Raw genomic sequence first — 16,743 nt, 5'->3', positions numbered from 1 at the left:
TCTCTTCTTATCAATCTGTCCAATTGTCTTTGGATCGTGAAGGACATCACTGTACTCACCGACACTGACAATTTTTTTTTTTGCAATTTCTCTAAATGAAAGGCCTACACTTCTAAAGGTAATAATGCTCTTTGTCATTTCATTTGTTAATTGCCATTTTCTTGCCATTATCACTGGAATTTACAACTTTCTAGAGTGTAATATCATCCAAGTTGTACTCAGAGGGTGTCGTAACACAGTCTGTCCTAACTCTGCTTTAAGACAGATGTACTGTGAGTTTTAAAGTTATCAATAGAAGTTGGAACACCTGTGCAAATTGTTTGCTTGAAATTGCATGGCTTAATTTACTTTAACATCTGCAGGTTGTAACATGTTAGTTGTTCCCTGAAGAAGGCACATTTGTAATAGTCTGATATTTACTTTTTTTTTAGTTTTTGCTAACATAAACTTTAAATTTAATCCTCTGGCAGTTTACTGCTTACCTTCTCACCTTTTTAGGTCATTGAAGGAAAAACTGGAAAAACTGAGATTTTCTAAAACCTTTGACCAGAAAAGTGTATCAAAAGTAGGTTCAGTTGTTTGTATGGAAAAAGATATACAGGTTATGATTATTAAAATAGCTTTATTAACTTTATTAAGACAAAAGAATGTCACAGTGCACTTAGGTACAATCACATAAGTGCTCAAATTGCCGGCCTTGCATACTCTCAACTGTAAACACACTTTTTTCCACCTCTGTGTGTGTGTATATATATATATATATATATATATATACAGTATATATATATCCATCCATCCATTTTCCAACCCACTGAATCCGAACATAGGGTCACGGGGGCCTGCTGGAGCCAATCCCAGCCAACACAGGGCACAAGGCAGGGAACCAATCCTGGGCAGGGTGCCAACCCACCGCAGGACACACGCAAACACACCCACACACCAAGCACACACTAGGGCCAATTTAGAATCACCAATCCACCTAACCTGCATGTCTTTGGACCGTGGGAGGAAACCGGAGCACCCGGAGGAAACCCACGCAGACACGGGGAGAACATGCAAACTCCACGCAGGGTGGACCCGGGAAGCAAACCCGGGTCTCCTAACTGCGAGGCAGCAGCGCTACCACTGCGCCACCGTGCCACCCCAGTATATATATATATATATATATATATATATATATATATATATATATATATATATATATATATATGGAAGAGAAGGTCTGTGATACGGTTTGCATATTTGCAGCTGGAGATCCACAAAGGGAGAAAAAATGAATATATATATATAATGGTCAAAAGAGCTACTGCAGGGCCATAAGGAGAAATTTTGGGTGCCAGCCCGGATGTCCCCATTTAATCAAAAGAAAAGTGCAAAAAAACACACATTCTGTGGCACAAGAAGGGAACAAAAGAGCTTCCAAAAATAGAGAAAAAGCTAGGGGTGCCTCATTCAGAAACCCAACTAGGATCTCCAACCTGTGGTGTGGTGTATTCTGGTGGCCATGGGATATATAGGTAGAGGTGAAGTCAAATGCCCTCACTGGGCATCTTCTCAGTAATGTGGAGGGAACAGAGTATGACATAGTTAGCCCAAATGCCCCCTCAAACTCAGGGTTGTAGTACATACCTCAGAAGTGCCAGATGAGAGTAATCCACTGATGTAATATGTGAGAGAAAAATGTTAAAGGCTATTCCACACTGAAGAGGAAAGAAGGTAACAGACACAGCAGATTGGTTGTTAGACTTCATCAGGTTTGCATCTCTAAACCCTCTGTCCTTTTCGTGGTGGAATAACCTTTAATTCTGCGGACATACAATGATGTAGCCCTTCAAAACTCTTACATATACAGTACATAGACATGCACTGTGCATCTGTGTTTATACTATACTTACACTGAAACTAAATCCATTAAAACTCAAATTATAACCCCTCCACAGATTTTATACTAATAAACTATAAATTAGCGTAGCGTAGCGTTTAAGGCATCTGCTTTGTGAAGGACAAAAGTATTTTTTTTCCACAGATTATTTCATGTTTACTTGACTTTATCACAATTCCAGTGGGTCACAAGTTTACATACACTTTCTTAATATTTGGTTAGCATTGCCTTGAAATTGTTTAACTTGATCTAAATGTTTTTAGTCGCCTTCCAGAAGCTTTTGACAATAAGTTGCTGGAATTTTGGTCCATTCCTCCAGACAGAACTGGTGTAACTGGGACAGCAGGTCCATAGGCCTCATTACTCACACATGCTTTATCAGTTCTGCCCCCAAAATTTGAATCAAACTGAGGTCAGGGGTTTGTAATGTCCACTCCAAATCCTTGACCTTGTTGTCCTTAAGCCATTTTGCCACATCCATGGAGGTATACCTGGGGTCAGCGTTCATTTGGAAGACCTGTTTGTGACTGAGCTTCACCTTCTTTGCTGAGCTCTTAAGATGTTGGTAAAGTATATCTACATAATTGTTCTTCCTTCTGATGCCATCAATTTTGTGAAGGTCACCAGTCGCCCCTGCAGCAAAGCACACCCACAGCGTGATGCTCCCACTCCCATGCTTGACGGTTGGGAGGGTGTTATTTGGCTTGCAAGCCTCGCCCTTTTTTCTCCAAACAGAATGATGGTCACACAGTTTGATCTTGGATTCATCAGACCAGAGGACATTTCACCTGAAGGTAAGATCTTTGTCCCCTTGTGCCACTGCAAACTGCAGTCTGGCTGTTTTATGGCAGCTTTGAAGCATTGGTTTCTTCCTCACTGAACAGCCTTTCAGGTATGTGATTATAGGACTCATTTTACTGTGGATATCGATACTCGTCTACCTGTTTCCTCCAGCATCTTCACAAGGTCTTTTGTTGATGGTTGTCTGATCCCATGGTGTTTATATTTGCATATTATTATTTGTACAGATGAACGTGGAACCTTCAGGTATTTGGAAATTGTTCCCAAGGATGAACCAGATTTGTGGAGGTCCACAATTTTTTGTCCAAGGTCTTGGCTGGTTTCTTTTGATTTTCCCATTATGTCAAGCGAAGAGGCAGTGAGTTTGATGGTAGGCCTTAACATCCATCCACATGTTGACTCCAGTTGGGCTAATTGGCTATCATAAGCTAACTGTCTAGTTGCCTAAAGGCTTGACATCATTTTATGGAATTTTCCAAGCTGTTTAAAGGCACACTTAACAAAGCGTATGTAAACTTGTGACACACTGGAATTATGATATAATCAATAAGCTGTCTGTGAACATTATTGGAAAAAAAAATACTTTTGTTCTGCACAAAGTAGATGTCTTAAATGATATGCCACATTTATAATTTGTTAGTATTAAATCTGTGGAGGAGTTATAAAGTGAGTTTTAAAGAATTCATCCTAAGTGTATGGAAACTTCTGACTTCAGCTGTGCATCCTATATCTCATGCTATATTTTATTTATGATGTAACCTTTCTTGTCATTTTTGTCTGCTGTATATATTATGCCACTGTTATTAGTCTACAGGAAATGTGCAAATAAAAACTTCTTTGTACTGTGTGCACAAAACAGTAAAAGTGAACTTGAAATAGTAAGGAACCGTGGTAAAAATTAGAGTTTACTAAAATTTCAAATTTTCTGATTAAAGAAAGATATGTTTTCATTGTTCCTGCACATTTATTTTATACAAGTCAACAAAATTAACCTTTTTTAAAATTTAATTTTACTAAACAGAACAAAATACCAACAGTAATACATAATACGTTCAAAAATCAAGAAAACATTCATCCAAAAAAGTTAAATGCTTCACCTCCTACCCCTAAAATTAGTTAACTAAAATAATAATTTCTACAAAGCAATTACAAAGTAAGTGCATTATGTGATATTTGCACACAGATGATCTATAAAACACCTATAGTCTAGCACTAAAAAAACAACAAATTTTGGGTTATTTGTACAAGTAGGCCAGGATTTTTAAGGCTAGTGCTACCTAACAAATAAGCCTTGCACACTTCAGATAAAAGTATCACTGAAACTGTGAAGTGGTTCATTTAAACATGAAATAGCAGAGTAATGATAACATGAACACTATCCAATGTTTTGTTGTTGCCCGTTTTTAGTAGGATTGTATCACTTTTTTAATCCACTTCAGGTATTCATTTGTCAGATGTGTGTAGACTCCCGGATACTTTGTTGCTCCGCAGCCTTCACCAAAAGCGACGATTCCAGTGTATGATTTGTTGCATATTAGTGGCCCTCCTGAATCCCCCTAAAACAGAAAACACAGATTCTGCATGTCATGAGAGTAAAAAGTCAGGCTTTGATGTGTTTTTGGAAGAAATAAGTGGAGAGAACTGGCGAGCTTTGTTGGGCTGAATAGCCTGTTCTCGTCTAGATTGTTCTAATGTTCTGTGTATTCCACTTTATAACTGAATATTGTTAGATTATTTTATTTTTTTCTGTTGTTCACATCCAGTTTGTAGCTTTTCAGAGCTGATCTACTATTTAGTGAGCTTGTGGCTTCAAGATTTTTCTGCCAACATCTATGTAGAGAGCTTAAAATCGCTGGATTTGAAGTTATTATCAACTTGACCTGGACCGTTAAAGGTGTGTACAGCCCTTAAGATATTTCAAGAACATGGGTTACCATCAATAATGGGATGTGGGGGTAAAGCCTGCTGATGCTGGGATTGACACTGGCTTTCTTCACACCTTACTGTGATTATCAGGTTTTGGAAAGTGAAAAGATGAAAATAAATGTATAGACTGGACTGTTTATTCATAGTCTAAAAACCTATCCATCCATCCTTTTTTATGAATCCATTCATTATCTCAACCTGACCTTTCAAAGTTAGGGTCTTAAATAATTGACATCGGGCAGGTTTCCAATCCATCATGAAGCGCTCCCTTCCACAAACCTATACAGGGCTGAACTACATTCCAGATTACTTAGGATGTAGGGGAAAACCACTGCACCATGACTACAAGGTGTGAGTGCTTTTTTTTTTTTTTTTGTTCTTTATTTCACCTTATACAATTTCTTGTATTAGGAATTTGTTAGTTTTCGCATACCCCTTGGGGTCAGAGCACAGGGTCAGCCATTGTACAGCGCCTCTGGAGCAATTACAGGTTAAGGGTCTTGCTCAAGGGCCCAACATAGTAGGATCTCTTTTGGCAGTGACGGAGATTCGAACCGGAAACCTTCGGGATACCAGCACAGATCCTTAGCCTCAGAGCCACCACTCTGCCCTTTGCTGGATCGTTTCCTGGCTGGGACGCCATAATTGAAGGACAGTATGGAAAGAGGCATAACCCAACTGGGATGGAGCTGAAGCAACATCCCTTACAAAGGGATAACTTAATCGACAAAGAGGGAGAGTTGATGTATCCAGGGCAGTTCCTCCCCCAGTATGATTGATGGCAGTGCTCCACTGGCATGGATCCATTAAGGACTCCCGCAGGGATTTATGGGAGTCGTAGTCCTGAGGGACAACCCTGTCAGGATCCTTGGATGCCGCCGGAGGGTTGGTTGGTCTTCTTTCAAAATGTCTGAATCTCAATAATACTGGTGGTTTTTTTTTGTTTGAAAAATAACGTGTATCAATTATTTCACAAAGTGTGTGTAATGGCAAAGCATGGATCAATTTTTGACAACTGTCTTGGCCTGAAAAATAGACGTATTTGATAGGTTTTTAAGTGTTTCCCCCGTTCTCCATAGCCTTCATTGTAAAGTGCCAGTGCGGGCAAGATATTTTTTACATTTATAGAAAACAAATAACTTTAGACAACAATTTTGTGTGACAAATGCAAATATGCCATGTATGTGAAGAAATAACTTGAAAAATGCTGGACCAATCTGTCTGTCAAAGCAGCTTGTTTACTTTATTTGAGTTTCATTTCAAATTGAACACTATTTAAGTAATTCATTTGATCTGATTTTTGTTCCATTTTACACTGTATTTGTGTACATAATGAATACTATATAAGTTAATGCACTTGACTACATATTATTGATCAGTACAATTGGTTATATTGTATTGTAAAATTTTCTGTTGAGTGATTTCCTGCAGTATCACTAAAATGTAATTTATATAGAAGAACTGCCCATTCCAAATCCATCCATCCATTTTCCAACCCACTGTATTCACTGTAATGCCAACTTAAATTCGATATATATATAGTCACAAACTCAAGGCAGAGTCATATAAAGGTTTGGGGCAGCCACCCGTATAATTTGGTTTCCTGGCTGCAAAGTTGCTTTTCAAAATAATACATACAGCACTAATGTGCACAAAACCGAGTCCAAACAGAACTGAGGGAATAGGGAAAAGGTGGAGGCTTTTAAAGGGGGAGACAGGAAGTGAAGTCAAAGGGGTCGGGCTCATGTAGGTCTTCTGCCATTGGTGCGAGCCTGGACGTGACATCACAGGGGTCGGAGCCGGCAAGGTCTCCAAAGCGATTTTTTGCTTTAGACTAAATAGAAGAAGTTACATTAAGCGACAGCAAGGTTTTTCAATTTGAAGTAAAGCAAAAAATTACGTTATGTGAACAAACATATTAATATAGTTCATTACAACTACTAAAATTACCTTAAATCAAAAAGAGCCCTTTTTCTCTTTTTAGAGTGTGCACGCTAAGTGAGTTAGAAATGCTCATGAGGTGATTTAAGTTGGTATGAAACTTTGTTCCCATTCATTGATTTTAAGATGCACACTGCAACAGTATGCAATCATACTGCATGGATAGTGCAGATCCAATACAAGAGCACTAAATGCATCGATCATCACAAGCAGCCCATCCCCGCCTTGATGGAGCTCAACTCTCCCACTCAAGCAAGGCTCCATATCTGTGTGTGAGATCTGGAGTTGCATAGGGTAAATAATACAGTATATCGTTATTTGGAATACACAAGTGTGTTCGGTGTCTACAAATATCGGGGTAAGTGTAGGATGAAAGGAAATGTGAGAAATGCTGAACACATACCTAAAGGAGAAACTTTTTCCATGTTATACTAATAATGACATGAAGTGTATAATGTGTGAAGACTTTAGTCCAAATATCAAATAAACACATGCTTTTCTATTCAAGAATATAACTAAAGAAAAAAAAATGAATTCAATTTACAAGTGGCTGTCAATGAGTTAAAAACTGAAGCTCATATGTCAATCAACAGGGAGTTTACACATATTGTTGAATGGTGCAGAGGTAAGAATTGCTGCCTTACAACCTGAGGGACCCGGGTTTGAGACTGAGCATTCTGCGTTTTGAGTAGTAAGGTGCTATTATTATTATTATTTCTACACTATAAAAAAACATACATTTGATTTGAGTCTGCAACACCTGGTGTAAATTTTGGCTACTTGTAAAAGTTAGCACTTGTTTTTTTATTATTCAGTTTTATTCTCTCGGTGATGTTCACGTGGTACAACGAACTTGCCTCTTCCTGTCGCTGTGAAAAAGTTGTTCGTTGTTACGGTCCTTCCTTTGTCCAGTCTGATAGCGGTCATGGGACATTGTATCTTTGATTTCCGGTACAACAAATAGTTCTGAGCAGGCATCAGCCACAGCGCTGCTCTTGTGAAAAGAATCGAGATAAATGCCATCAACTCAGAGAGGGAGAGGCAAGTTCGTTGTACCACGTGAGCATCACTGAGAGAATAAAACTGAATAATACAAAAATAAGTGCTAACATTTACAAGTAGCCAAAATTTACACAGTGTTACAGTGTTACAGACTCAAATCAAATGTATGTTGTTATTATATTGTAGAAATAAAAATAATAATAATAATAATAATAATAATAGCACCTTACTACTCAAAACACAGAGTGCCCAGTCTCAAACCTGGGACCTTTGGGTTGTAAGGCAGCAATTCTTACCTCTGCACCATTCAAGAATACTGTAAACTCCCTGTTGATTGACATTTGAGCTTCAGTTTATAACTCATTGACAGCCACATTTACTGTATATTCTTGAATAAAAGCACACATGTTTATTAGATATTTGGACTAAAGTCTTCACACATTATACACTTCATGTCATTATTAGTATAACATGGAAGAAGTTTCTCCTTTTCAGCATTTCTCACTATTTCCTTTCATCCTACACTTACCCAGATCTTTGTAGACACGGAACACACATGAAATGCATGTATTCCAAATAACGATATACTGTGTTATTTACCCTATACAGCTCCAGATCTCACACGCAGATAAGGAGCCTTGGCGTGAGCTGGGAGAAGTTTTTGCCCGAGCTGACCTCCGTCAAGGCGGGGTATGGGGCAGCAGGCTGCTTGTGCTGATCGATGCATTTACAAAACAAAAGAGAGGTTTTTTAAGGGATTTAAGGTGGGCTGGATTACAAATTTTTTCGTAGGCTTCAGAAATTCTAGTGTTAATGGAAACAGTAGGTCAATAACTGACCCAAATGACTTTGCATCATCTCAAACATCCCAAATGAAGCTACAGGACACCTTAACATCATTATGTAACCTTGGTTAAAAAAGGCATAGCATAGAAACATATTGGAGTCACAACTGATTTGTTACCTTGCAGGCATCTTTATTTCCATTCTTGTCACCAGCACAGATCATATTCTTGGTTACATTCTTTTTGACCTTAGCATAAGAATCTTTGCAGACTGACCAATCTGTAATGGTAACATTGACCTCTCTGAGATCGTCTGACACTTTTCCATTGTAGGCAGTTTTTCCCCATCCTGCAACAAGACACTTGGTATTGGGTTGAACATCTTTTGCAGTCTCAGGCAAGCTGAGAATGTCTACGGCTGAAGTCAAGGTTGCATTTCCATGTAGCTAGAAATAGAAAAAGAGAGTTCAGTGAATTAGTTTCTCAGGTTTTCGGAATTCTAAAAGAAATTTCTCAAGTGAATACAGCTCATTACTGTCAATCAGGTTGTCCATCCATCCTTCAGTTTTCTGAACTTAATTTGTTCATTATAGGATCACTTGGTGCCAGAGCCTGGCCTGCACAACTCAGGTTGGAATGCTAGTCAATTGCAGGGCACAGTCAACCACGCTCACCTTAATGCAGCTCAATTTAAAGTTATTTTATTGCTGTGTTTTACCTTAATTTGTAGGAATATATACTCTGTATTAAGACTGCTTATTATTTAGAAGTGATTTAATGGCCCATGCTCTACTGTGACATGTGCCTGTCAACTTAAAGTAATTTAGATTTAACAAGTGTGTCTTTGAATGGAAGGCTGCAATCAGAATACCCAGACAGATCATCAAGAATATTGAGACACCATATGGACTACACACAGACAGTGGATAGACAGTGAGGCTGCAGCAACACCCACCACACTACAATGTCACTCCAGTCAAATGGTGATGTTTACAAGTTTTCATACAGACAATAGTGAAGGTATAAAAAAAAAACAGTCATACAGCTAAAAATTACATTGTGCTACTGACAAAAAAACAACAGGAAGATATCTTGTCTGCGGTGGGTTGGCACCCTGCCCAGGATTGTTTCCTGCCTTGTGCCCTGTGTTGGCTGGGATTGGCTCCAGCAGACCCCCGTGACCCTGTTCGGATTCAGCGGGTTGGAAAATGGATGGATGGATGGAAGATATCTTGTGAAAATGGAATGGTGGCTCTGTGGCTAAGGACCTGTGCTGCTGTCTGGAAGGTTGCCTGTTCAAATCCCATTGCAGAGGGGATCCTACACCGTTGAGCCCCTCGGCAAGGCCGTTAACCTGAAAATTACTACAGGGGTGCTGTAAAATGGCTGACACTGCACTCTGTCCTCCAGAGGTTATTGGGAAAGACAATATCTCCTTGGTGATAAACTATGTATATTAAAAAAAATCTAAACATCTTAAATATAAAATGAAATCAGTGACATGAACAGTATAGCTTTAGGCATAAAAGTAAAGACTAAAGAAAGCCTGAAAGGATCAATACAAATCAATGACCCTGCTCATAATTATGGCATAAAGTTTGTTTAACTTGATAGTTACTTGAATATACATTTTAAATAATATTGGTTCAATTTTTTATTTGTTGTATATTGAAAATAAAGGAAGCAAACATGTTTACAAGTCAGAATATATTAATCTTTCAGTTCTTTAAAGCCGGCTGTGTACTAGCCAAGGTCTTTTGGAAATTCAACATGGCTAAATTCAACCCAAAATAAGAGAAAAAAGACTTACTCTAAGACAAAGATGTAATCCTGCAAGACAATAAAAGTGTTATCCAAATAGTTGAGAAGAAAAATGTGTAAGTATGTATGGTGTTTGGCATCCTCCCATCAGCCCCTGCACAATGTATTTCCTGTGTTGGTACTAGTTTATAGATTTTCCCCTTCCATTAAAACCTCTCTCCCCAATAAACCTTTTACCAAGCATTTTAATGGCAATGCACATACAAAATTTAGTGAAACTTCGTTCAGTTTTTTTTGGAGTGATTGACAAACAAAGTAACAAATAAAAAGACCAACGATGAAACAAAAAGGAATTCAAGCAACTTACTATTTTATTTCTACAGGTGTATATATAACATACACTACCGGGACTGTTCGTTTGTCTGTCCAGGATTTTAAATCACCTGTGGCTCGCAAACCATTTGAACTATTGACCTGAAATTTGGTACACATATTCTACGTGACCTCTACTATCTGCTTTGGGTGATGATTGACCTCCAAGACTTCTCCTTCTTTTTATTTTTATTTTATTGTAGAATCAACCAGCAGGGCGGCCTTTCAGCACATGCGTAAGGGCGCTGTTCTCATTCCCTACCACCTTTGCTGTCACTTCCCCTACCTCTTCATATATTAAATCATTCTTGAGGCAGATTGAAGATTTAAGTGCCAGCTTAAGTGAAAAATGAAAGAAGACATACTAAGTAATTGCAACACAATCACTGACTTAATCAGTTTTAACGCGAAAAGATGCAGACGAGAGAAGAGAAGAAGCGGGTCGCTAGGGTGGAGAAAAGAAGAGCTGCTCAGGAAGCAGCAAGCGCATCAACCTCTGAGCAAACAAATGCTAAACGTACAGAGAAAGAGGATGAAAACTAAGAATATTCAAGTCAAGCGTATTAACTGCATGTTATCATGCAGTGCGCCGTTACTGATATATATCCATCCATTATCCAAACCGCTAGAACCTAACTGCAGGGTCACGGGGGTCTGCTGGAGCCAATCCCAGCTAACACAGGGCGCAAGGCAGGGAACCAATCCCAGGCAGGGCGCCAGCCCACCACAGGACACACACACACCCACACACCAAGCACACACTAGGGACAATTTAGAATCGCCAATGCACCTAACCTGAATGTGTGGGTTTCCTCCCACAGTCCAAAGACAGACGCAGTGAGAACATGCAAACTCCACGCAGAGGGGACCCGGGAAGTGAACCCAGGTCTTCTTACTGTGAGGCAGCAGCACTACCATTGCACCACCGTGCTGGCCTATTGAGATTATATATATATATAATTGTCAAAAGAGCTACTGCAGGGCCATAAGGAGAAATGTTGGGTGCCAGCCCGAATGTCCCCATTTAATCGAAAGAAAAGTGCAAAAAAACACACATTGTGTGGCACAAGAAGGGAACTGGCACTAAAGAGTTTAGTCCACAACACTTCCAATAATGCCCACTACAGGGGGATATCAACATCCTATAATTGTCATAGACTGGGAGTCCAAAAAGCACATAAGTCCCATCATCCATCCATCCATCCTCTTCCGCTTATCCGAGGTCAGGTCGCAGAGGCAGCAGCTTGAGCAGAGATGCCCAGAATTCCCTCTCCCCGGCCACTTCTTCTAGCTCTTCCAGGAGAATCCCAAGGTGTTCCCAGCCAGCCGAGAGACATAGTCCCTCCAGTGTGTCCTGGGTCTTCCCCGGGGCCTCATCCCGGTTGGACGTGCCCGGAACACCTCACCAGGGAGGCGTCCAGGAGGCATCCTGATCAGATGCCCGAGCCACCTCATCTGACTCCTCTCGATGCGGAGGAGCAGCGGGTCTACTCTGAGCCCCTCCCAGATGACTGAGCTTCTCACCCTATCTTTAACGGAGAGCCCAGACACCCTGCGGAGGAAACTCATTTCAGCCGCTTGTATTCATGATCTTGTTCTTTCGGTCACTACCCATAGCTCATGACCATAGGTGAGGGTAGGAACGCAGATCGACTGATAAATTGAGAGTTTTGCCTTGCGGCTCAGCTCCTTTTTCACCACGACAGACTGATGCAGAGCCCGCATCACTGTGGACGCTGCACCGATCTGTCGATCTCACGCTCCATTCTTCCCTCACTTGTGAACAAGATCCCAAGATACTTGAACTCCTCCACTTGGGGCAGGATCTCACTCCCAACCCTGAGAGGGCACTCCACCCTTTTCCGGCTGAGGACCATGGACTTGGATTTAGAGGTGCTGATTCCCATCCCAGCCTTTTCACACTCAGCTGTGAAGCGATCCAGAGAGAGTTGAAGTTCACGGCCTGATGAAGCAAACAGGACAACATCAGCTGCAAAAAGCAGTGACCCAATCCTGAGTCCACCAAACCGGACCCCCTCAATGCCCTGGCTGCGCCTAGAAATTCTGTCCATAAAAGTTATGAACAGAATCGGTGACAAAGGGCAGCCCTGGTGGAGTCCAACTCTCACTGGAAATGGGTTCGACTTACTGCCGGCAATGCGGACCAAGCTCTGACACCAATCGTACAGGGACCGAAGAGCCGTTATCAGGGGGTCCGGTACCCCATACTCTCGAAGTACCTCCCCACAGGATTCCATGAGGGACACAGTCAAATGCCTTTTCCAAGTCCACAAAACACATGTTGACTGGTTGGGCAAACTCCCATGCACCCTCCAGGACCCTGTTAAGGGTGTAGAGCTGGTCCACTATTCCACGACCAGGACGAAAACCACACTGTTCCTCCTGAATCCGAGGTTCGATTATCCGACGGACCCTCCTCTGCAGGATCCCCGAATAGACTTTTCCAGGGAGGCTGAGGAGTGTGATCCCTCTGTAGTTGGAACACACCCTCCGGTCCCCCTTCTTAAAGAGGGGGACCACCACCCCGGTCTGCCAATCCAGAGGCACTGTCCCTGATGTCCTTGCGATGTTGCAGAGGCGTGTCAACCAAGACAGTCCTACAACATCCAGAGCCTTGAGGAACTCCGGGCGTATCTCATCCACCCCTGGGCCCTGCCACCAAGGAGTTTTTTGACCACCTCGGTGACCTCAGTCCCAGAGATGGGGGAGCCCATCTCCGAGTCCCCAGGCTCTGCTTCCTCATTGGAAGGCATGTTAGTGGGATTGAGGAGGTCTTTGAAGTACTCCCCCCACCGACCCACAAAGTCCTGAGTCGAGGACAATAAGGTCCTGTAGGACTGCTTCTTCACTTGACAGCATCCCTCACCGCCTGTGTCCACCAGCGTGTGCGGGGATTGCCGCCACGACAGGCACCGACCACCTTACAGCCACAGCTCCGGTCAGCCGCCTCAACAATAGAGGCACGGAACATGGCCCATTCTGACTCAATGTCCCCCACCTCCCTCGGGACGTGGTCACGGTTCTGCCGGAGGTAGGAGTTGAAGCTACTTCTGACAGGGGGCTCTGCCAGACATTCCCAGCAGACCCTCACAACACATTTGGGCCTACCAGGCCTGACCGGCATCCTCCCCCACCATCGAAGCCAACTCACCTCCAGGTGGTGATCAGTTGATAGCTCCTCCCCTCTCTTCACCCGAGTGTCCAAGACATGTGGCCGCAAGTCCGACGACACGACCACAAAGTCGATCAGCGAACTGAGGCTTAGGGTGTCCTGGTGCCAAGTGCACATATGAACACCCCTATGCTTGAACATGGTGTTTGTTATGGACAATCCGTGACGAGCACAGAAGTCCAATAACAAAACACCGCTCGGGTTCAGATCGGGGGGGGGGGGCCATTCCTCCCAATCACGCCCTTCCAGGTCTCACTGTCATTGCCCACGTGAGCATTGAAGTCTCCCAGCAGAACGAGGGAGTCCCCAGAAGGTATGCCCTTTAGCACCCCCTCCAGGGACTCCAAAAAGGGTGGGTACTCCAAACTGCTGTTCAGCGCATACGCACAAACAATACTTAGGACCCGTCCCCCCACCCAAAGGCGGAGGGAGGCTACCCTCTCATCCAGTGGGGTACACCCCAATGAACAGGCTCCAAGTCGGGGGGCAATAAGTATGCCCACACCCACTCGCCGCCTCTCACCGGGGGCAACTCCAGAGTGGTACAGAGTCCAGCCCCTCTTAAGGAGATTGGTTCCAGAGTCCAAGCTGTGAGTCAAGGTGAGCCCGACTATATCTAGCCGGAACCTCTCGACCTCACGCACTAGCTCAGGCTACTTCCCCTTCAGAGAGGTGACATTCCACGTACCAAGAGCCAGTTTCTGTAGCCGAGAATCAGACCGTCAAGCTCCCCGCCTTCGGCCACCACCCAACTCACACTGCACCCGACCTCCTTGGCCCCTCCCATAGGTGGTGAGCCCATGGGAAGGGGGACCCATGTTGCCTCTTCGGGCTATGCCCGGCCGAGCCCCATGGGTGCAGGCCCGGCCACCAGGCGCTCGCCATTGAGCCCCACCTCCAGGCCTGGCTCCAGAGGGGGGCCCCGGTGACCCGTGTCCAGGCAAGGGAAAACGTCGTCCAAGGTTTTGCTTCATCATTGGAGGTTTGTTGAACTGCTCTTTGTCTCATCCCTCACCTAGGACCAGTTTTCCTTGGGTGGCCCTACCAGGGGCATAAAACCCCGGACAACAGAGCTCCTAGGATCATTGGGACATGCAAACCCCTCCACCATGATAAGGTGGTGGTTCAAGGAGGAGAAGTCCCATCAATACTTCCAAAAATGCCCATTAAAGGGGGATTACTTCCAAAACTCCAACTAGAAACAAAAGTGGGCTTGAAGAATCTTTATAAAATAAAAGATTTATTTTTAACAAAAGTGCTTTGTAGCACAAGAACCTCCTTACAGCACAAAAAGAATTCCCGGAGAAGGCAAGGCAAGCCACAGCAAACACAGTCCCAAAACAGAATCCCAAAGCAAAGTCAAACACAGAGCATAGGTTCAAAAACTCCAGGAAACCACAAAATACAAGTAAACACTGCAGTCCCTAGTGCATTTAAACTGAACTACCAGAAACTAAAGAAGGCCCTTCAATATATAGGGTGGAGAGCAGTGGTGATAACCAGGTGGTCCTGCCTCTTGGGGAACCACCCCTAAAAGACATGGTACGTAACATAGGCTACATATAAACATAGACAAAAACAAAAATAAAGAATTGAATTTTAAGTACATAAATTAACAAATCAATAATGAACAAAAGAGACATTAAACATGGACTTGAATCCCATCCAGAGGAAAAAACCTGGCTGAGATATGACAATAATAAGGGGAAACACCTAATCTTCATAATAAAATAAATGTATTCTTCATAAAAAGGCATTCCAATCATAATGACTCTCCATTGAGCACAATGGCAATATGGAATTATACTGTACTAGCAAAATACCCGCGCTTCGGAGCGGAGAAGTAGTGTGTTAAAGAGGTTATGTAAACATATATATACATATACATATATACATATATATACATATCTACATATACACATATCTATATATACATACATATACACATCCACATATACATATATATACATATACAAATTTACATATCTACATATATATATATACATATGTACATATATATATATACACATAAATATATACATATGTACATATATATACACATATATATACATATGCACATATATATATATATAAATATAGACATACATACTGTATATACATACATACATACATTCACATATATATATATACATATACATATCTACATATATATACAGTAATCCCTCGCTATATCGCGCTTCGCCTTTCGCGGCTTCACTCCATCGCGGATTTTATATGTAAGCATATTTAAATATATATCGCGGATTTTCGCTGCTTCGCGGGTTTCTGAGGACAATGGGTCTTTTAATTTCTGGTACATGCTTCCTCAGTTGGTTTGCCCAGTTGATTTCATACAAGGGACGCTATTGGCAGATGGCTGAGAAGCTACCCAGCTTACTTTTCTTTCTCTCTCTCTTGCGCTGACTATCTGTGATCCTGACTAGGGGGTGTGAGCAGGGGGGCTGTTCGCACACCTAGACGATACGGACGCTCGTCTAAAAATGCTGAAAGATTATCTTCACGTTGCTACCTTCTGTGTGCAGCTTTTAAGTATGCTGCACGGTGCTTCGCATACTTAAAAGCTCAAAGGGCACGTATTGATTTTTTTTTATCTCTCTCTAACTCTCTCTCTCTCTCTGCTCCTGACGGAGGGGGTGTGAGCTGCTGCCTTCAACAGCTTTGTGCCGCAGTGCTTCGCATACTTAAAAGCAAACAGTCCTATTGATTTGTTTGCTCCTTTGAAGAGGAAGATATGTTTGCATTCTTTTAATTGTGAGACTGAACTGTCATCTCTGTCTCGTCATGGAGCACAGTTTAAACTTTTGAAAAAGAGACAAATGTTTGTTTGCAGTGTTTGAATAACGTTCCTGTCTCTCTACAACCTCCTGTGTTTCTGCGCAAATCTGTGACCCAAGCATGACAATATAAAAATAACCATATAAACATATGGTTTCTACTTCGCGGATTTTCTTATTTCGCGGGTGGCTCTGGAACGCAACCCCCGCGATGGAGGAGGGATTACTGTATATATATATATATACTAATTAATAAAAGGCAAAGCCCTCACTGACTCACTGACT

The 16,743-nt window shown here is 42.1% G+C and overlaps 1 protein-coding gene across 1 annotated transcript in view; it reads right to left on the bottom strand.

Moving 5' to 3' along the window:
• Positions 1–3,640: 3,640 nt before the first annotated feature.
• The window catches only part of LOC114652309 (granzyme A-like), a 28,810-nt gene continuing 15,707 nt past the window's right edge, over positions 3,641–16,743 (bottom strand). Inside the window, exons 4-5 of the mRNA XM_028802629.2 lie at positions 8,517–8,783; positions 3,641–4,239 (exon numbers count right to left, since the gene is read on the bottom strand). Of these exons, the coding sequence (XP_028658462.2) occupies positions 4,087–4,239; positions 8,517–8,783 (420 nt within the window). The 3' untranslated portion in view covers positions 3,641–4,086. The remainder of the gene's footprint in view (positions 4,240–8,516; positions 8,784–16,743) is intronic.

Source organism: Erpetoichthys calabaricus, chromosome 5 (assembly GCF_900747795.2).
Source record: "Erpetoichthys calabaricus chromosome 5, fErpCal1.3, whole genome shotgun sequence".
Lineage (NCBI taxonomy): Eukaryota > Metazoa > Chordata > Cladistia > Polypteriformes > Polypteridae > Erpetoichthys > Erpetoichthys calabaricus.
The sequence above is the reverse complement of the archived record's forward strand: the minus strand, read 5'-3'. Positions and strand labels throughout refer to the sequence as shown.